At 42.6% G+C, this 21,691-nt stretch overlaps 1 protein-coding gene across 1 annotated transcript in view; it reads left to right on the forward strand.

Annotated features, from left to right (window-relative positions):
• The first annotated feature begins 6,057 nt into the window (after positions 1-6,057).
• Positions 6,058-21,691, forward strand: part of LOC128839711 (PAX-interacting protein 1-like) — a 152,509-nt gene continuing 136,875 nt past the window's right edge. The window contains exon 1 of the mRNA XM_054032930.1: positions 6,058-6,119. Within this exon, the coding sequence (XP_053888905.1) occupies positions 6,086-6,119 (34 nt within the window). The 5' untranslated portion in view covers positions 6,058-6,085. The remainder of the gene's footprint in view (positions 6,120-21,691) is intronic.

Raw genomic sequence — 21,691 nt, forward strand, 5'->3', positions numbered from 1 at the left:
ATCTCACGGGCTGAGATGAAGTTCTATTCTTGTCATTCTGATGTTGTTTTAATAAAAAATTTCTTTTACTATAAGCCTCTCAAAGTTGAGACAGTGGTACCCCTCTGGCAACATCTAGTGTAAACTGGTCTTGCCACTCCTCCATATTAGTCTCCATTCCCTCCTGTTCCTGATTCACAGCTGCCATTTCAGCATTTTCAAAGATGCCAGGCTCTGCTGAGAAATTCCTTTCTGCAAAAGCAGCTTCAGTATCTTTTGTATGGACATGTCTCTGATATAGGCCTTCTGATTCGTCTTTAGTTCTGTGATGAGATGGATACTCCTACACTTGGGAGATAGGGGTAGAGAAACAACTTTTGGTTCAGGAAGCCCTGCCCAAGCAGGCCTACTGAACATGCTCCAGTTGAACGAGGGAGCCTAAAAGGGAGGTATCTCAGCACAGCTGATTGGTGGAAGAAGGCAGACCTGTGCTCAACGCTAGTGGGACCACACCTGGAGGGTGCATCTCCACGAATAGGACTGCTGCATGAAACATGGATTTTATAACTCGAGGAAGCCCATGCATTGGGTTGCAAGGGACAATTGCAAGCTGCGATGCACTTCATGGAGGGACAGAATGCTAGGAAAAGACCTGGGGTTCACTAGCCAGATCACAGGTAGCGAACACTGTCCTTATGGTGCTCAAGAGGGCAGGGGCCAAATATCTGGCTATGAGCCCTTCATGAACCATCTTGGGTTTAATTGTGCATGACGCTCCTGTTGCTCCTGTGTCACCCTCTGTAGATACTGTGTGGGGAATGTCTGATGATGAAACAATCTGAAGAGATGAGGCTATTACCAAATGATTAAGTAGTTCTGCCTTGCCAGTGGGGAGAGTGGTTGCACCTCTGTGCTGATGTCTCTCAACTAATGGTGCCAGTTGTCATGGTGTCTCTTGTAATACAATTACCTGGGAATGGATAGAGATGAATGAACTCATTTCACGGAGACCGCCAGACAGCCTGTCAAATTATTAACAACTGTTGATTGCATTCACTATGAGTTTTGGATTAAATCAGGGCTGTCGCATGGAAGTGAGGGATTCTGCATCCCATCACAATTCCCTTGGAACATTTGGTCCTTTCTACCTATACTCCTCTCACAAAAATATAGCTTCATCTTTATGCACTGAAATTTGCTCATCATTAGTCATTGTGTTGACTAACCTTTTTATTAAATTGAACGCGTTGTTCATGTTTACTGAAAACCTTCCCTAGTAATGAACTCCAGCAGAGCACAGTGTGAGTTTACTGGATCTTGGGTGGCTTCCAGCAAACACCTACTTTCCTCTTGACTGATTCCTGAAATTATTATATATGCATTAGTGCTCCAGGAAGATGACTCTACTTCTGAGCTGACAATACTTGATACAGCACTCCACTCTTCCCCCCGCCTCCCCGTTCTTAGCAAGCTCTCTGAAAGAACACTGACTGAACAGTTGTGACTCAGGTTCCCAGCACAAACAAATCTTCCCAGCAGCAATTACATTTTTAGGCACTGCCAGGTATTACAGGATTGATGTTAGAGGAAAGGGGGAGGGGGGAGGGCAGAGCATTTTTCCTCTGCTCTGCACAGTATTTCCAGCTGCATCATTTTTCAGCATCTCTTCCAGCAGCACTGTTTGCCATGCCTAACAGTACTTCACAGGAATGTCTTTTTAAAGGCAACAACATGACTTTCCTACTTATACTTTTAAAATCAGATTTAGTAAATAATGATCGTATAGCTCTTTTCCAGCTTTTAGGTCACTATTCCATTAATTAAAGAGCAAACAGGTTTTTAAAATAAACCAGCTTTTGGTCAGCTCTGCATTTTAGGTTGGAAAGGTGGAATGACATCTGACCTTGTTCTGTGTCACAGAGATGAGGTGCTTCTATCTGATTGCTTTAGAAGCTTCTCTCACATCTTAGATGGAAAAATCCATTCCCAAAGGTATTATGTCACATAAGGTGACACCCTTTTTCCAGAGCTGGAGTTTGACTCTGCCCCGCTCTTTGACTATACATGGCAATAAGAGTGCTCATGGGAATGAGTAAGTCCCTTGATGTCTCAGCTTGGAGATTGGGTTTGTCCCCAGATGACTGAAGTAGTAGACCAAAGCACACTCTTCTTGGCTGTGTTTAAAGACAATCAAAAGGGCCAGATGAACAGAAGACTATACTACACCGTGCCAAATAGTGTGGGGAAAAAAGGAGGTTCCTTAATAGCTCTCAACAAAACTGGATATGGGGAAATGGAGTGTTCCCCTCCACCCAAGCTCTTTGGAAGTAGAACTCTTCCTTCCCTCTACCATCTCTCTCATGCACATGGGGTCTACAGAGCAACAGTCTATAGATGTAGTTGTAGGTTCATAAGTCATTTCAAGGTCTCCTGTGATGTTATGGGTATCCTCCATTTCACCTTTGAATCTATATTTGGGGCATTGCTTTATGATGTGTTCAATGGTCTGGATGGTCTCACCACAGTTGCATAAAGGGAAGTGTTTGATTTTCCACTTGTACATCAAGTAGCAGCATCTTCAATGATTTGTTCAGATGTAGTTTGTTCAGCCTGGTCCAAAGTCTGCGTGGCAGGTCAAAACTGGGAGGCCAGCTTGTTGGGTCAATGATAATGTGCTTGTTTGTCATTCCCTGGCTGGATCCAGGGACATGAAGTGGTTGTATGTCCATAGTGCCTTTCACAATTTCAGGCAATATTGAGGTATATTGTCCAGAACCACCAGATGGGAAGTTTAGGTAGGCTTCAGCACATTTAAGCTCTCATGCTGTGGCTATATTTTGATGGATAGCTGGAGGTTCAGTGTTTGCTAATACAGAAAGCCACAGTAAAGGTGGTAGTTTTAAAGTTTCTGTGATGATTTGTGATGCTATATGGAATCTGGGGGACACCTGAGGATATTATGATTATTAATATTGTAAAATGACAATGAGTTGTGCCAGATAGGCCATGTAAGATATCTGCAAAAATGTTATGATTTGCCAAATATGATCTCATTTATATGTTTGTATCACTTTTGTATTATGAATTATATATATGTATATATGTCTGCATTACAAAACTTGTGGTACGCTTCTGGGTGATGCCACCAGACAGTTTGGCAGCAGCACTGCCTAGCCTGTTTGATGACCCAGTAAGGACAATCAGCTATACAATTGACCCATTGAGAGAAGGCAGAGGATACACCTCATGACTCAGCAAGGCATGCCTGAGCATGCCTATGGACAGAAAAGGTTTCCAAGCCATGTGCTGGGCAGCTTCTGTTTGAAACAAAGGGAGCACAGGCCACATGGCAAAAGACTATACAAAGCAGCAGTACCTTCTCCATTTTGTCTTCAATCCTGCTTCTTACCTCTGGAGGAACTTTGCTTCAAACTGAAGCTCTGAACAAAGGATGGAATGACCCATCCAAGCTGTGGATGTGTTCCAGAGGGACTTTCAAGCCAGAAAACTCACCAATATTGCTAGGAACCTGATATATGGACTTAGAAGTCTTTGTACGTATGTGACTGTTTTACCATTTAACATCTCTCTTCTTATTCTTTCTTTTTTCTTTATAATAAACCTTTAATTTTAGACACTAAAGGATTGGCTGGCAGCGTGGTATTTTGGGTAAGATTCAAACCTATACTGATCTGGTAACATGGCTGACCCTTTCAGGTCAGAAGAACATTTTATATATGTGAGTAGAATTTTAAAATAACTTCTCACTGTACTGGATCTAGGTGTTGATTGGGAGCCAGAGAACTGGAATGCAAAAAGGGGACTGTGTGGTTTCTTTTTTCCTTCTTGATAACCAGTGTGGGGAATCAGAAGCACAGTTTGTGACTGGTTGAGGAGAATAACTTCAGTGTTACTCCCTAGACTGGTGGACATCTGCTCTCCCTTTTGCAGCTTGCCCTGACCTTGGCATTTCCTGTCAGGGCTGCTCCATGAACACTCTGGTTCACAATTTGCATGATTTGATTCAGCTGCCTATTCACAGATATGGCAGGTTCTTGTCTATACTGGTACACAGCACTCTGCAACTGAATGTGCCAAGGCTGATATTTGTAGCACTGGGGCAGTTGACCCCAAGCTTGTTCCTGCTAACTTTTAGACAATGTTGACGCAGGTCTTCGCTTCGGAGGCTACTTTCTTGAGGTAGTCATGAAAGATGACTGTGCTGTTAAGAATGATACTGAGGTATGTTTTTCAATAGTACTAGCCCATAAGCTGAGCCCTGAAATATTCATTAGAATTAATTGAAAACTTTCCCTTTAAACTTTTTTTGATTAAAAAAATTTCTGCAGGGTGGAGGGCAGATTTCTCAACTAGCTCTATTATCCATCACTCCTCCACAAGGGCTGCATGTGCAGGCTAGTGGCATTGTGGGGTGGAGGTTGTTCTCCCACTCTAGGGCTGAGTGGTGAGTCCAACAAGAATTGTGGCCCCAGTGAATATTCTCCTACATCTCCAGACCTGTTAAGTTTCCTGTTTTCCTCAGGAGATGCCGTTTTGAGACTCTGCTCATGAAGCCTCAACCATCTCCCAGGAAAATGGCAAGAATAGGGGTTGAGGTGTTTTTTTTCCATATAGTTCTAGTAATTTGGTCTCTGTCAGGTTGCTTCATGGTGTAGCTGGAACAACTTACATTGATGCTATACAGTATAGAACTGTATGGGTAGGGTATATTGCCCCACTTCTTGTTAGACCTAAGAATTCAGAGAGACTGGAGTAGAATGCCTGGCACTTTCTGTATGCAGCAGGGATGCTTTCACAGTGCGAACTGTGGCTGTGGAGGAGGAATACCAGTAATGGCAGAGCAGACCCAGAAAATGTCATCAATGATTGTAGCTCTAAGGGACCTGGGCAGAGGGGTCTGAAGCAGCCCTGTAGATGGAGAGGAAGACAAACTCCCACTGAAGAAACATGATCCTCAAGTCTCCTGCCTAAGACTTCTTTGGTGTTTGCAGTTTTATTAATGGCCCTTCACATTTAAGCATCCTTTTCTTTTTCAATGGCTCTCTTACTGTTGCACAGCTCTTTCCCTCTTCTCCTACGAGCTGATAATACTAGTTGACAGTGTGTGATGCTGCACAATAGAATCCCCACATTTATGTGTGCCGTTTACGTTTTATTGGGTGATGTAACTGACACTAGACTTTAGATTGCTTCTGACTTCTTTGCTGCACAGCCTGCAGGTTACCTAATGGTGTGGAGGACACTGCTAGAGCAAAGTGGAAATACTACTAAGCCTTAGAACTAGCTTATTAACTAGAGTGTGAAGGGTCAAACATTGCAGCCTTAATGTTCCATCTTAACTAGCCCTTTCCTCTGTTGTTGTATCCTCTTCATGCCCCATTGCCTTTGCCACATTTTTACGCCAAAAATTTAACAAACTTTACTCTAGTTAAGACTTAAACTGTGAAATCTAATTCTATGATGTAGAGACCACCTGTGGTTTAGTGGAATTCTGAAAGCTGGTGGTTGGGGGGTCCTGACATATATTTTCAACTCTGTTAGTGACTCACTGAGTGACCAGGGTGTTACCCCAAGAGGAGTAAGGTAAAGCTTCAGAGAGAAAATACTAGAAAAATGGTAGGGGGAAAGTTAGAAAAGGAAAGCCCCTTTTCTCAGAAGAGCAGACTTGGGTCCCTTCCGTGTCTGTCGCCAGTGGATTTAGCGTACCATAAGGGTGTCCCTCCCTCCCTGTGTGATATAATAAAAATAAAGAGAGACAAGGTAATATGGTGTAAACAAAGGTAAGTATATTAAGGGTAAAGGTACAAAAAACTGGGGAAAATGGGGGGGGAAGAAAAACAAACTTAACCATACAGTGATTCAGTGACTGGCTTTAGGAGCTTGAAGCTCAGACCCACAAAACCTCCCTTGGCATTTAGAAAAACAATGAAAGAAACCCCAATACAGAAACCTTTCCTGTGATTTAGGCGCAGTGGACACAGTGTGCAGGTGTGAAGCCCAGGACCTTCTACTCTCCGGCTGAGGAGGACTACTGGGGAGTCCCGATGACAGCTGGACTTTGTCACAGGCGGGGAGACCCTCTGGGATGATGGGCACCAGGAAAGCAGGACCCTCCACAGGTAAAATGGATTCAGTTTGCTGTGGCAGGGATAGTGATGACTAGGGGAGCAAAAAAATGGCAGCGGAGCAAAAAAAAAAGCAGTTTCGCAGGGGCGGGGGGCATTACCAGGCCCCAGCCGTGCTGCCGGATCGTACACAATGCCCCGGCCGCGTGCGCGGCCCACCCCAGGGCAAAAGGTGGCCCCGATGCAGAGGGGGCTGGGGATAAAGAGGGCATCGGAGGGGACCGAGAGGAGGCGCTGGGAAGCACAGGAGTCTGGGTGGGTGAGGGTGTATGGCTCCACAGGCTGGATGGGCACAAGGAGGCAGAGCCCCGTAGCGGGACCGGGCGGGGACAAAACTGTCTCTCCCCTGGAAGTGGCTGCAGGAGCCCCCAAGTCCGGGGCTGGGCGCAGGGCAGCGGCGGCTCATGGGAGCCGGGGACCCCGACCGCCTCCTTGACCCTGTCCGCCGGCCGCCCTGCCTGGGACAAGCCTGGCCCCCGCAGCCCTTCTCCGTTGCATGTCTCCAGCGGCCCACGACCCCAGGCCAGGCTGCCCACCCGGGCCAGAGCCAGCCCTGGCTGCTGCCTGCACGCAGCCCGGGTCATGCCCAGCTAGCTCCCGGCAGCCGCGGCAAATTTTCTTTCCCCTCCTGTGCTCCTGGTAGATGCCTGACCCTCCTCCCTCCATACCCCCTCCACACATCCCTCCTCCTAACCTCCTCCGTACATCCTCCTCCCTCCATCCCCCTCACATCCCACACAGCACTGCACGCTGGTGTCCGGTGGCTTCCCTCCAGCGCTTGCGCAGCTGCCATACAGCTGATCAGTGGTGCGCAAGTCTGGGAGGGAGGGGAAATGCGGGTTGGTGCTTGGGGAAGAGGCGGGGCCAGGGTGGGGATTTGGGGAGGGATCCAATGGGTGAAGGAGGGGGCGGAGTCAGGGCAGGGTGGGGACGTGAGTGCCGGAGCGGAGGGCAAATGTGCTTTTTTGTCCAGTGTCCCGACCGAACATCGGTCAGGATGCGGGATAAAGAAGCAAATATCGGGACAGTCCCGATAAAATCGGGACGTCTGGCCACCCTAGTGATGACAGGCCTCTCCTTCCTCAACCTTGCTGTAGGATAGATGGTACTCTTCTCTCTAGCTCTGGAGCTGTAGGAAGACCCGATGGTACACGTGCTGCCGCTGGAATGGACAGCCCCACGCAGGCACTGAGCAGGCTCTAATATAGACTTTTTGGAGGGAAAAGTTCTGAGGGAATAAAATGTTGGGGGCTGGTTTTGGTGGGAAAAACTGGTTCAGTCCGGTTTGAGCCAGGGAAATCCAGTGCCTTTAACAGTAAACAAGTCTGCTTACAGAGATGGAGTCCAAGAGTCTCAGATGATATACTCCATACTGGATTTCATTTACATAACCTTTACCTTATACACACTATTAAAACAGCTAATTAAACACCTTTAAACAATACCAACACAACATTTCTTACTAACAAGGGGGATATCACTGAACGTAGTATGGTCCATGGAATACTTACTAGTTTTGTCGAAAGATGGTCACATGATGCTAGCTCTCCTCGCTTTCCTGCTGCTTCTACTGGTAAAGATATGGGGTCTGGAGCATCTAGCAATGAAAGGGAGAGGAATGTCTATGAGGAAAAAGAAATAAGTGGCAGGGATGTATGTTCAGGGGAACAGAATTTTCCTGGCAACAAGGGAGGAGAGGAACTGGACAGGTCGAAGAGGGAGATGAAGTGAAAAGCAAAACTAGACTATCATTTCTTTTTTTACCCAAAAGCCAAATATTCTTGCATTAAAGACAACTGAAATACATACTTTCCTTTTGCCTTCCATACAAAATCAACAGCAATAGTGAAGTCTCTAGTGGACCTCATGGAGTCTCTGGCATCTTTCCCTTTTTGGGGTCAAAACTCTGCTTGTGGTAGGGTTTTGCTTTGTTTTAGGGGAGACTAGTAGGAGTGTGGGAATAGAGGGAGGTGTTCATATTGTGAGTATCTCTTCTGGTGGAAAGGCTTTCTCTAAGAGGAAGGTTTTGCAACATTTCCTAAAGATAGTCAAGCTCTGGATTTGACTGATCTCCTCTGGAAGATGTTCCATAGTTGTTTCCCTTGATTGAGAATGATTTATCTCCATCTCTCTAATAGTGTGGTGTTTACCAGGGGGTTGTGAGGCACCTCGCTACCACTTGCCCTTAGTGTGAGGAAGCCTTGTCTGTGCCTGCCATGGGTCAGCTCCTTGACTGCGCTGGCCATGGGCGGCACAGGCACTCCTCTCTAGGCTTACAAAACCCTGCTGTTTCTTGACAGGTTAGCGATAGGCAGACCCCAAGCCCTCTGAGCATCTTCCTGGCGTGTCCAGCCTCTGTTCTACTGGAGGCTCAGGGTTTGTCTACACTTAAAATGCTTCAGTGGTGCAGCTGTCCCACTGCAGCACTTCAGTGAAGACTACCTATGCTGATGGGAGGGCTTCTCCTGTTGTAGGTACTCCACCTCCCTGAGAGGTGGCAGCTAGGTCGATGGGAATATTCTCCCACTGACCTAGTGCTGTCGACACCAGGGGTTAGGTCAGTTTAACTGTGTCGCTCAGGGGTGTAAAAAACAAACAAACAACAACTTAATTTCCTAGCATAGACTAGGCCTTACAGTAGTCACAGATTCACTGCTTCTAAAGAAGCAGTACACCCCAGTTTATCAGTTACACTCAGATCACCACTCCACTTAATACACAGCACTTGGATATGTTTATAGTGAAAACATGTAAAAGTTTTTCGAACAAAGTATAGTGATTCCAGTGATAGCAAGTAGAAGTATTGAAAACAAATGGTTACATGCAAAATAAAATCATAACATACATTCTAGAGCCTAGACTTACTTAACTACATACTTTCCTGTCTTATACAGCAACTCACCCAAAATCCTGCCGCATTTTACAGCCAGATCGGCTGTGATCCTCCGTTCATAAGACAAACGTATCTTTGGCATTCCTCCTCAGAGAAGGATTCAGGGAGTACCTTTGCACCCCCATATATAAACCAACAATCCATTGTCTTTAGTCATAAACAGGATCCCCTTCTGCTGTTTTTTTCCTGTAAACTTCCTCTCTTGAAGATTTCACAATCTCTTGATTAACTCAGTAGGCAAACAGGCATCCGTTGTGAGACATACAATGTCTGAAACATGTGACCAAATAGAGAGAGCAGAGTCTATGATCACCCTGACTGAAAGGAGCCTTCCTACAGTATGTTCCCTCCTTGTGACCTGCTTTAATCCCAAAATCTTATTAACATACTTTTCAGGATAAATAAGTAATTCCTTAAATATTATCCATGTGTACCTTTCACAAAGATTGACAACCAATGGGCTACTGGCTTTTGTTAGAGACATCACATGCCACTCTTTGATGGATTATTATGCATATATGTATGAACCAGGGGATCTCTCTGTGAATCCTGTGTGCCCTCTGCCAGTTGGCATCAAGAATTACACACACTACTCTGTCATGCAAGGAATTGCTGTAGTTGACCCAGATGTCGTGATTGTTCAGTTTACCTCCCATTTCATTCACAATAGCAAATGGGAGGGAAAGCACCTACAAGAGTCTCTCTCTATTGGCATATAACCCACACTGGGAGAAGAACTGGGAATTCTTGACTTGACTTCTCTGTTTCATTATCTGTAAAAATGGGACTAACAATGCTTCCCCAGGCTTGTAAAATGCTTTAAGATCCATAGATGAAAATGCTGTGAAAGTGCAATGTGCTAACAAAATCTGAAAATGAAAGTTCTAGGTGTTAGATATAAGATGTCTCTCAGGCCTTCCCACCTTCATGAACATCTGGTGCTCACTCAGTGTAAGACTCCATAGACTAGAACCCAAATTTGCAGAGCCTGTGATGGCTGACGTTCCCACTGTGCTACCAGAAGGCCATGCAGAGCCACACCCAGGGAGCACTGTGGAAAGTAGGCGCAGCAGGAAGTTCCACCCACGGGGAACCAGAGTGACAGTATTCTGCACCCCTCTGACTGGCCAAGCACCCTATTTAACCCTGTAGGGTACCCCAGGAAGTTGTCTGGGCAACCACACAGACTTCTGGCCCACTGCAACTCAAGACATCACCTTGTTTTTTGATCTCTGGTCTTTGACCCCAGACTGACTCTTGTCTCCTGATTCTGGCCTGGTACACCTCTGATCACCAGTCTCCAACTCCAGCCTGATTTTTGACCTCAACTCTTGCTTATTGAACACAACTCTAGCAATTCCTTTGATCCCTGCTCACTGACTACCATCCCTGATGTGTGGACCCCAGCCCAGCTGTGATCACTAGGCCAGACTGCCTAAGCCCCAGTCCCTTACACCCAGAGTCAAAGGAACTACTATATTCAAAGATGTCTGCTGGTCCCCAATTCAGATCTCAGACAAGTATGTGACAGTTTATGGGAACTCACCAGTTCTTTGCAAAACCAAAATGCTGTGTGGGTTCAACCATGAAGCTCAGTGGACACAAGATTACAAAAACAGAGAGCAGCTTTCATACAAATCTAGTATCAGAATTCATTAACCCAGAATAGATATATAATATTGTCCTCCACATTTGGATGACTTTATATCTTGGATCTGACAGCATTCTCTAAGCAATGCATATCTTCTTCTGGGGAGCAAACGTAATGTAACAAAAATGAAATAAACACTAGGTTTTAGATGAATGTATTCTCTTATGTAGGTCACATTTCATCCAGAAAGCATCTCAACTTCTTTACCAAAGATGTTATGTGTTAATTTACAGTTTACTTTTGTTGGGTAATCTTCAAATGATGATAGATGTACAGACAGCTTGCAGTACATATCTTTACTGGCGATTATTACTATCTTTCTCATGATCTAACTGCTCAATTTATTTCAGACTGGTGTGTGTGTGACATTGTCTACAACAACCCACTTGGTTTTTATTGTTTAACCCACTTAAAGAAGCCTGGATTAATTTTTCCATTCATAATTATCTCTTCCACTTCTAGTGAGTCTTCAGTTCGGTAAAGATCTCATACTGGCCTCTCTCCCATATTTCATAAATGGGAACTGTATGGACAAATCAAAAGCATGTTCATGTTTAGCCAGAAAAATCAGCACAGAACAAAAGAGGGCTAATATACAAAAAAAAAAAAAAAAAAAAAAAAAAAAAGAATCACTATGAAGTGGCATTGCATAGATTTCCAGACTGTAAAGTTTTCCAAAGAATTATTTAATTTTAATATATGTTCTTTCTGAGACCTTAGTCCTCCATGAGACCTGATTTTCCCTGAAGTTTGCATCCTGGATTCCCTTATAAATTCAGTGGAGATACACTCATGCTCAAATGTGCTGGATATAGGGGCATACAATGAATGTTGCTTCTAAAATTCTACCTAGAAATCACTGTTGACAAATATGCTAGTTTCTCATGATCATGATGGTGGCATCATAGATCCCACCAGTGTTAAATTTACACTGCAGATTAAAAACACCTTCTCTAGGAACTTATTTCATATACCAGCTTGGTGTCCTGAATATGTTGGTTAGTTTGGATTTGTATTTCACTAATGAGGGAGGTGAAAACCAAATTGGTTCTTTGGTTATGCTCAGTTTGGTACTGAAGATTGAATTCAAAGAGTTGCTGGTGAAGAGATTAAATCTATTTATCTCCAGAACAAGTACAGTATAGGAGTCAGCAGTGTAAGCTTCCTCACACTGTCCTGCCAATGTAGCTTCAGTAATATCCTGGGGGTACCAACTGCAGAGGTGAGAAAGTGGGTTAGATCTTCATAGTCTTTCCATATTGGGCTTCTCTGCTAAACAAGGATCAATGTAGTTTTAATTATTGTGTCTAAAATGTGGACTTCGTTTTGCTACAGATGTCACTGAGACTATCAAACTCATTTCACAAAGGCCACAAAACAGTGATCTGGGAAACCCATGAACCAATTATCTTGTCTTGAAAGGCTTTCTGTCATCCTTGAATAATCCAAACTAATCACTAAGACTTCCAGTTTCTTTGCCTTCCCCCATTTTAAAATGTCAATAGGCCTAGGTTTCACAAAGTATTTTAAACCAAAATTTGCCTCCAATTTCATAAGAGCACAATTGCACATGCAAATATTCGGGCAATACAGTTTTGTGCTTAAGCAAATAAACTGAGTAACAAGGTACCCAACTACACATGCAAAAACTGATATGCATGCGCAAATGTGGTTAACAGGCATGCAGATAATGGAAACAACTAGTAGGTATAATTTTAGAAGCTAGGTCAGGCATCTTTGAAAAATTGGCTTTACAAATCTGAGTTACTGGAGTATGTTTTGGTGGTTGATTTGTCTCCCTAGGGCTTGTATTATATCACCATGCTTTCCAAAAACTATAACTCTATTTATATGAACTAGTTCTTACAGACTAATAGATGAGGCACATGTGAAACTCAGTGTAGCTGAATCCCAAACTATGTCCAGAAGTCTATGCAAAAATGTTTTATTAAGAAACATCAGTTATTTAAACTCTTCCATCTTGTTGTTCTGCATAAGGCCACTAGGCGTCAGCAAAGAACACAGCTGTCTACCTCAATTAGAAATTACAGTAGTAGAATATGCAACACTTGCAAAACAGGCAGAGGTGAAAGTAAGCCGGTATGGTCTGGTACGGTGTACCAGCAAGAGTCAGTATGCCGTGCCGGACCATACAGGCTTCCCCAGGCTGGCGATTTAAAGGGCCCGGGGCTCCCTGCAGCAGCTGGTGCCTCAGGCCCTTTAAATCACCTCCCAAGCCCCGCTGCCGGAGCCCCGGGGTAGCAGCGGCAGGGCTCCGGGGGTGATTTAAAGGACCTGGGGCTCCAACCGCTGCAGGGAGCCCCGGGCCCTTTAAATCACTGCTGGAGCCCTGCTGCCGCTACCCCGGGGCTCTGGCAGCAGGGCTTGGGCGGCACTTTAAAGGGCCCGGAGCTCCGCTGCGGTAGCGGCAGCCAGAGCCCCGGGCCCTTTAAATTGCCCTTGAGCCCCGGGGCTCCCAGTTGCCTCTGCAGCTGGTAGCTCCGGGGGTGATTTAAAGGCCCCGGGGTTCCCAGCCGCAGCCAGGGCCCCTGGGCCTTTAAATCTTGATTTAAAAGGCCCGGGTATTTAAAGGCCCCGTCTCTTCCGGTTGAGGCCACCCCCCCCCCCCCGAACTCTGGCTTACCGGTAAGTCCTTTAAGTTACTTTCATCCCTGAAAACAGGGGGCAAAGAATCAAGTAAACCCTAAGACTTTTCAGAAATTTCACTGTGAACTTTGCATTGTTTTGGCTTAGAGACCAGATGCTGCTGCTATTGAACTTGCAGGCCATACTCTGTCAAAATGACAACCACAAGTATGTCTCTGACTTTGGCCTGTTAACATTATTTGGATTCAGAGGTGCATCAGTCACTTATTTGCTGGCTTTCCTTTGGCACTCATCTCAGTAGGATCTGAGTGCCTCCCAATCATTAATGATTTTATCCTCATGGCATCCCTGCCCTAAAAGGAAGTAAACATCACAGATGTTAGAAGACTTGCACAAATTTACAAGAATTCTGTAGTAGAGATAGGAACAGAAGACAGATCTCCAGATTCCCAGTGAAGTGCATTAATCAGAAGGCTATTCTTCCTGGATAGCCTTTTTCCCTTAGAGGAGGAGGCTGTTTTTCTCATTTAAGTCAACTGATAGCTTGAATATACAATGCCCAAGCATTTCTCTCTCATTTAAATTATCCACAAGCCCCACAATAGATGCCACTACTACATATTGCCTACTGGGGAGTAGTTTGCTCTTAAGCCCCTTTCACTCATTCCCAAAGTGGCTAACATTGGAGTCATTTACTAGTATGAAGGCAGAATCTGGCAAAGAGGGCTTCTCTTGCAATAGTCTGTACTTGGGGTGGTGGGTTTCTATCCTGTCTTCTAATTTAAAAAAGGTAGAGGAGTTTTAAACCATATAAACATAGCTGCTAGTGGTACAATGCAGTTGTTATGTGCAGAAAACACATGCACGGAACTGCCTTGAATGCCACTTTTTCATGTTTAAAGGGAAGGTGTTTGATTTAGGGATGTGTAAAGGCAATGATGGGTCAACCTTAAAAGGTTTGCTTCTTGTTTGCACCAAAAATTATGGTGCTTAAGAGCTTCATCCAAAACCTGTTTAATTTAGAAAACTGGGCTAGAAATCTTGGGTTGCAGTTCACTGGTTAGGTGTGGAGGTTTGTTAGGCCATAGCCGTGCAGAGCTTGAATGTGCTTTATATAACATTCACTGTATCCGAGTTCTTAAGTGACCGTTACATCTATTTGTTCTGTTCCATCCTGAGAAACTATTTATATCACGATCAGCTGAAATGGAGTCAGAGGACATGTTCCCTAGTAGAACAATTCTTGATGGGACATCACTGTCTCCAAGTCTAGCGAAATCTTTCTGTGGAGTCTTCTCGATTCCTGTGGGGTTTTTTCCCTGTTGCTGTTGGAACTTCTCTTCCACGATCAACAGTAGCTAGGTTGATGGAAGCATTGTTCCATAGACTTAGCTGTGTCTACACCAGGAGTTATGTTGGCATATACGTAATTCAGGTATGGATTTTCCACACCCCTGAGCTGTGTAGGTACATCGACCTAAATTTTTTTAAACATAAGACTGCAAATTGGCTACGTACTAGTAACCGACACAGGGTGGGGTTTGCTCATCAATTATTTGTTTTTAATGTTTATAGTAAAATGTTTGTAAACTAGGAAAGATCTATCTTGATCAGTTGGAGTAGAGTCAGAGGGCCTTGAGGCACTGTTATTGAGGGGACACTAGTGGAACAGGGAACACAGAGAATTAGGCTGGAAACAACTCAGGCACCTAGCCAGAGCAGTGCCCAGGGTTTAATAAAGTGCCACTAGTTCAACTTACACTGCATTCAGCTTCACTCTTCAAATGAAAGACTGTTGTTGTAAGTTCTATGTATATATCTTGTTTTATGCCAATGCCCTAGGGTTCTTGAATGAAAGTGATTGTTAAAGGAATATGAGCTTATACTTAGTGTAGGAGGTGAAAAATGTAAACCCTCCAGGAAAAAGATCTTTACTGTGACATTAACTTAGAGAAGAAATGAACTAAGTATTGCATATATATAAAGTACTGTTTTAATTTTAAATGTAGCTTAGGATTGGTCAGTATCATCTTGCATCAGCAGAGTGACCATATTATTAACCATAACAGCCAATATAACTCTTCTTTTGTACCAATTGTGGGGGCAGCTTTCAGTCATGGGCTCCTTGTAGAGCATCCAAATTCCACCCTGAGTTCTCAACAGGTAAGTATACAAAATGGTAACTTACTCCTCTGACAACTGGCTTCTCCAGATGTGGGATTTGAATTTCCGTTGTGAGCTGCCCACATTTTGATAGTTGGGCTATTTTTTGTATTTGGATAAATTATTATTAATTGGAATATTACGGAAAAAAACTGGGGCTGTCAAAATTAACACTCTCTGCCAAAACAAAACTCAAGAAATGTAAAAAGGGAAGTGACAGCAGATGGCACTCCAGTAGCAATAAATAAAAAGTCTAACTAGGATTCTTTCTTACCCATACCTTTCAATCTGTCAGATCCTCATCTGTGCCAGAGCTCTAATCAGTGGAGATGGGGGAGGGGGAAAAGGTGGCTTTAAGTCATTTTTGTGCTTACCTGAGGGATTGTCAGGGGACAGCTCAGCTCGTGTCCTGTCTTTGAACAGCTTCAGGGAAAACTGTCAGAAGTAATAGGGTGTATGTAAAAGCTTCCCACCAAATACAAGAGAGGTATAAAAGGTCTGATTGTTTGGCTTATAAAGGAGAAAAGCAAGAAGAGAGATAATATTTATGGCCTGGTGAAGGCTGTCTTTTATTTTCTCTTAACTTCATTTGACCACCAGAGCTTTCAATGAAATTAAAGATAACAAATTTAAAAATGGTTAAATATTTTGGCTAAGACTTTAAACGGCATGTAAAGTTGGCCTCCTGCTCCATTAAGGACCTGATATTCAAAAGTGCTGGGCACCCCGGAGCTGCCACATGTTCAGCACTCTTGAAAATCCAGCCATTCAAGAGCCCAACATTGGGTACCCATTCCTTTTTAAAAGTAGGCAGAAGTAGTCATCATTTTACAGAACACGCTACTATGGAATATTAATGAAGCAAATAAGCACATCTAACAAATAGCATAGATTTAGTTGTATAGATGCATCAAAGTAATGCACAGTAGTCAATATGGATATTAAGAAGTTACTGGAGCATACAAATGATGCAGCTCATTTCAGGTGGTGTCAGCTGGAGAAGAAAACCAAAAGTAGTATAGGAAATCATACGTGAAATTACCATAACTAGTGTTAACCTGTGCTTAGATGGATAAAAAGGAGTCTGGGAACCTATGTTCCCAGGAAATAAGATATTTATACAAATAGTCATAACATCTCAGAGATGAATTTCAAGAGCTATCCAACCTTCTGCCTATCTAACTTCACCAACTGATGTCAGATAGAATTTTCCCTGCTCCCTCCAATCCTGATTTATAATATAATGTTGCACAAATAGGTACATTATGCTTCTTTAGTAGCCTCCACCGGAGGCTACTTTAGAGAATGGATAATAGTCTGTTCCAGTGTGGCATATCCTGAGTTTCTGAGGATTTTGAACTTCAGTTCAACAGACCATGACCCATTGCTTTGCCCATGTCACGATGGATTTTGTTTGCTGTGTTTTCTTAGCTTGTTCTTGAGGGACCCGTGAAGTGCATTTGCCAGAACTGTGTTATGAAAATGGGAAATATAGCTTACATACTGTCATAAATCAGCATTTCATATGGAATTTAAGTAAGAGCCTTTTGTGCTCAAAAGGAGACCATTATAAATACCAGCATTTCATTTAAATCTGAGTGCCAAGTGATAAAATACTTTTCTAATATGGAGTAAAGGGTACATAGGCCAGCAATGCCGCAAATCAATTGAAATCAACAGCCATCCTTCAAACAACTGAGATTGAGGGCTTTACTAGCACTTTTGTCCTTACAAGTACACATCATATATAATTTATAAGCAAAAGGTTCAGTTCTATCAGAGTCTCCTCCTGAGAGTTCATCTGATTTTAGAAGGTATTTATAGAGGGGCTAGTTTTCAGGCAGAGTCAGATGGGTAAAGGACTTGAAATTCACAAGTACAGCCTGGATGAAATTCTGGTGCAGAACTAGCAAGCAGAAGGCCTGGTTATAATTAACACAGGTGTCAAGTAGGATGTGCTCTAGTCTAGTCTATATATTTGGTGATGAATGAATACTTCCATATAGTGAGGGCACACGATTTTTTTCCTTAATGTGCTTATATGAAGGAAATTTGTGGGATAGGAACACATAATTAAGTTATGATGGTATGGGATGGCATGGTATTAAGTATGATGGAATTATGATGGTAAAGACATGGCAGCTATGGGCTGAAGAAGGGGTTAGAGTTCTTCTAGGCACAATCAGCCTCGCCCAAGCAGGACTGTGAGGCCTGTCAATTCCTGGTCAGTGCAAGATGGCACTCTGAAGGAGCAGGACTGCAACTGAGAGCTAACAAATAACAATGTCTTACCTGAGTATGGTTTGCATTACTTTCTGATGTTGAAACAATATAGAAATTGCATCAAAATCAATTAGTCATTTGAAATAAAGCCACCCAAGCCCAGCCTATTTAAACTACAACAGCCATAAAGGTCTTATAAACAATTCCTTTTTCAGCCAGTCTCAATCCGTCCCCGTTTTAAAAGCACAGCTCACTTTGCCCATGAGTGGATGCACACTCCTTTTTTTTTTTTTTTTCAAAAACAAATAAGGCAGTTAGATGTCCTGGTTTTCCATGCTGTATGTGCAAAAATGGCTGCACAGTCACTGTTGTGTGAGAAATGCAAAATCAGAGTCTAGGGCTGGGAAAATATGGAAAAGTGATTTAGAAGAAAAGAATGCAAAGAAAACAACAAGGAAATTCAATGACTACTTTCCAGTTTCCAGGGGAAAAAAGTCCCATCTTTTCATCACCCTCTCTCCACCCTTACCACTTCCAGAAAATGCAACATTTGATTGCTGGACTTTCTCAATAAACCCACCTTCATTCACTGAAACTTCTGCAGTCAGTGTGAGGGGGCTGGAGGGATAGACACTACCTATGGGCTCAAACCACATCTAAGTTACACTTTAACTTCTGAAGAGTTTGGAATCCAAATTGAAGCTTGACATTTCAGTCCCAATGGGTTAAACTTCGTGGGTGGAGGGAGATGAGACAGATTCAATTTTGCAGCTCAAAATTGAACACCTTGTGCCCTCTGAAACATAACCAAGGAACGAGGGGCTTGTCTCTGCATAAGTGAATCCAATGGAAGTGTTACTGGAAGCAGAATCAGGCCCTAAATGAACAAAGGATGCATTGACTTATGTCCAACCATCTAACAGTGCTCCAGCTTCCAGTGAAGAGAGAATTCACCATGCTACATTTTGCTGATAAACTTTATAAAGAACAAGGGGAAAAGAAACTATGGGTTTAATTGCAGACTTTTTCAGGCCTTTTTTTGGTTTTGTTTTGTCCTTTGTGAAACTCATTTGAGGAATGCTGATATGGCAAAATCCATCTCTGCTGCAATTCCTTCCTGGAGCCTCTGTTCTTAGTAGACACAATCTACTCAGAACACTTGGCAGCAGTTAAGAGAAAACAGAGCCAAAATGTGCCTGACTCTTTTTAAAGCTTTTTTCAGCCCTTGTGATATTTTGCAGTGGAGATGAGCTGTACTTTCAATTTCATCAAATTTTGAATACAGTGTCCCAGTTCAGGCCAATGTCTGCTTGTACATACTGTATATTATGTACACTTGTTGCCAGATACTGCCCTATGATGTGCGATGCAATGACACAGGTGTAACTGAGAGCAGAATCTTGCCATTTAACTGAGGCATGCTACATAACGTGGCAGTCTTTTTCTCTGTGCATGGCCTGCAGTAAGAGAAACACACCCAGCCTTCCTAAAACCATCCCTAATTGAGAACCTTCACGTTTTATTGGCACATGATTCATTTAGTGTTAAATTCCTTTTATTTTTGTTTGGAGATACCCATTCCTCTAGGTTTACAAAAAAGCTGTCTATATTATTGATAGTAAGAAACACTGTCAATTGCTGAATGTTTCTAATAAAATCAGTGGTGGTATTTTTAATGGTTTATTTATTGAACATACACAGCTACAGAACGGTACATTAAACAACCCAAAAAAATCAGTTTTTTGCTAAACATTTGTTTTTACTTATCTCCAAATATACAGTCCAGCGAATACTAAATGGATTGTGAAATGAGTTTTTTTTTTCTTTGAATGCACTTTAGAAATGTGTATTAGGGAGTAGCACTTATCTCCTTTGGTCTGAATGTATTGGGGCCCACTCTGTCCCTTGTGCAAATAACTCTGCTGATGTCAAAGCAGTTACAACAGGAATAAATGTGCTCCACTGACAGACTTACCTCAGATTAAATGTCTAATAAAATAGGATGTACCTGTGTGCATATTGGTTTATGTTCTTAGTCGTGCTAATTAAATCACAGGCTTGTTCAAACGGGTATCTTTTACAGTAGTTATGCAAGGTGAAGGAAGGAATTTTTAATTTGTAAAAGTGGAGGAAAGTGCTAAAAGAGCCTTTGGAGAAGGAAGGCTAATCTTGTTCACTGAATAGAATTATACAAAACTCTTGCTAGAGTTGTGGAGTAGAAAAACTACGAGGACAACCATGACTTGATCACCTCAAAAAGTAATTTTTATTCTTACCTCCTAGGCTTGAAAGCCTGAGCCCCAATGTCTATACTGCTATTTTTAATGCTCTAGCTTAAGCCCCCAGCACAAATCTGTTTATCCAGGCTGGGAGTCTCGCTACTGATTGCAGGGAAGACTTACCCTAAGAGAGTGAGATGCTGGTGAAAATGGTCACAAAACTATACTAAAGTTACTATTCAGTACTAGAAATATCTTGAAAGGGATAGTAACCCTTGGGTCTTCAGTTATTGGGAGGTCCCTCAGGAAAGTTATTGAGATTACCTGATGAGATACAGAACTGCTTTTATTTACCACATCAGCACTGCATGAGTATTCACACAATACTGAAAAATGCCTAATTGCATGTTCTGAGACTGGTTCTTTGGGGGTTTTGAGTTTGGTTGTTCCAAAATCCTGGACCTGGATCTGCCATATCCTCAGGCCATTTGAGCATCTTCCAAGATGCTGGTTAACATCATGTCAGTGTGCTGTGACTTAAATGGAATATTTCCTAAAATATTTTTCTTTGTAAAGTACATAAAAATTGAGCATAAATAATGATTAACTAGTAGAACCGTTAGGGTCTACAGCTAGGTAATATTTTTTGTTGGTAATATTTCCATCCATAAAGAGCAATTACTTGTGTGCAGGCATAACCAAGTCTACTATGCACTAGGATAAAACTGTCAATCGAGGTAGTCTGTCAGGGTGATTTCATATATGATAGTCTATGACCTACAGGAAATCATCTGCTGTGCATATCTACATTCCAGCTGCTGATGATTTTACAAGGTAATATAGTGTAATATGTTCATATTAAACTATCACTGTACACCCTATTGTCGCTTTGGTGCAGGCATCTAGCTACCATTAAAGATAATCAAACTTACACAGAGAATTGAAGGAAAAATTATCCCCAAGGGTCTACTTCTCAGGAACAGATTCTAATTTTACATATGTTCCCACACCATGATGCACGTACTATCAATTGTGAATGCAAATGTTACCTGACTTGCAGGTGCAACTAGTATTTGTATCTACAACTAAAAAAATTTAACTCTGTCATTTGTACCTTCTGTTGATTGCATTCATAAAATTTGAAGATGGCAAATTAGGGACCAGGTTTGAGGCCCCTTCAAAAATGAGTTCCCAAAGTTCTAAATGGAAGCTCAAAATGCTGGGATATTTGTTAAAAAGAGCAAAAATATATCAAGGTCAACATTCACATTCTCTTGTAAAAAGAGCTTTACAGTTCAGCATGATGACCCAACAATTAAGAACATTGTTTGTAATACTATGTTAACTGACCAGCCAAAAACTACATTAAAAGACCATTATTGATGTTGCAAAGTCAAGCACTCAGGAAATGCCGGAATTAGGGTTGCCCCATAAGCCTTAATTCAGTCCCCTTGTGCATTTGCATTATGATACAATCTTTAATTACATGATCCACAAGTTTCTTGCCTCATTCAGTGCACTTAAAATATTGAATAGCTACTCATTATTTTCTCCTCATTGTTCAGTGGATGGCCCAATACCTTGTTTTCTGCATACTATTCAAACTCAGCTTTGAAGACAAAAATATGAATTTTCTCATGGGATTTTCTGTGGGATTCATCACTATAGCATCCGCATGCTTCACAAATATTAATGAATTTATTTTCACAACACCCTTTTGAGGTAAGAAGATAGTATTAGCCCCATTTTACAGAAGGGGAACTGAGGCACAGAGCTCAAGGCCAGAAATGTTCACTAATTTTGGGTTTCC

This window comes from Malaclemys terrapin, chromosome 6, assembly GCF_027887155.1.
Source record: "Malaclemys terrapin pileata isolate rMalTer1 chromosome 6, rMalTer1.hap1, whole genome shotgun sequence".
In the NCBI taxonomy this organism is placed as follows: Eukaryota; Metazoa; Chordata; order Testudines; family Emydidae; genus Malaclemys; species Malaclemys terrapin.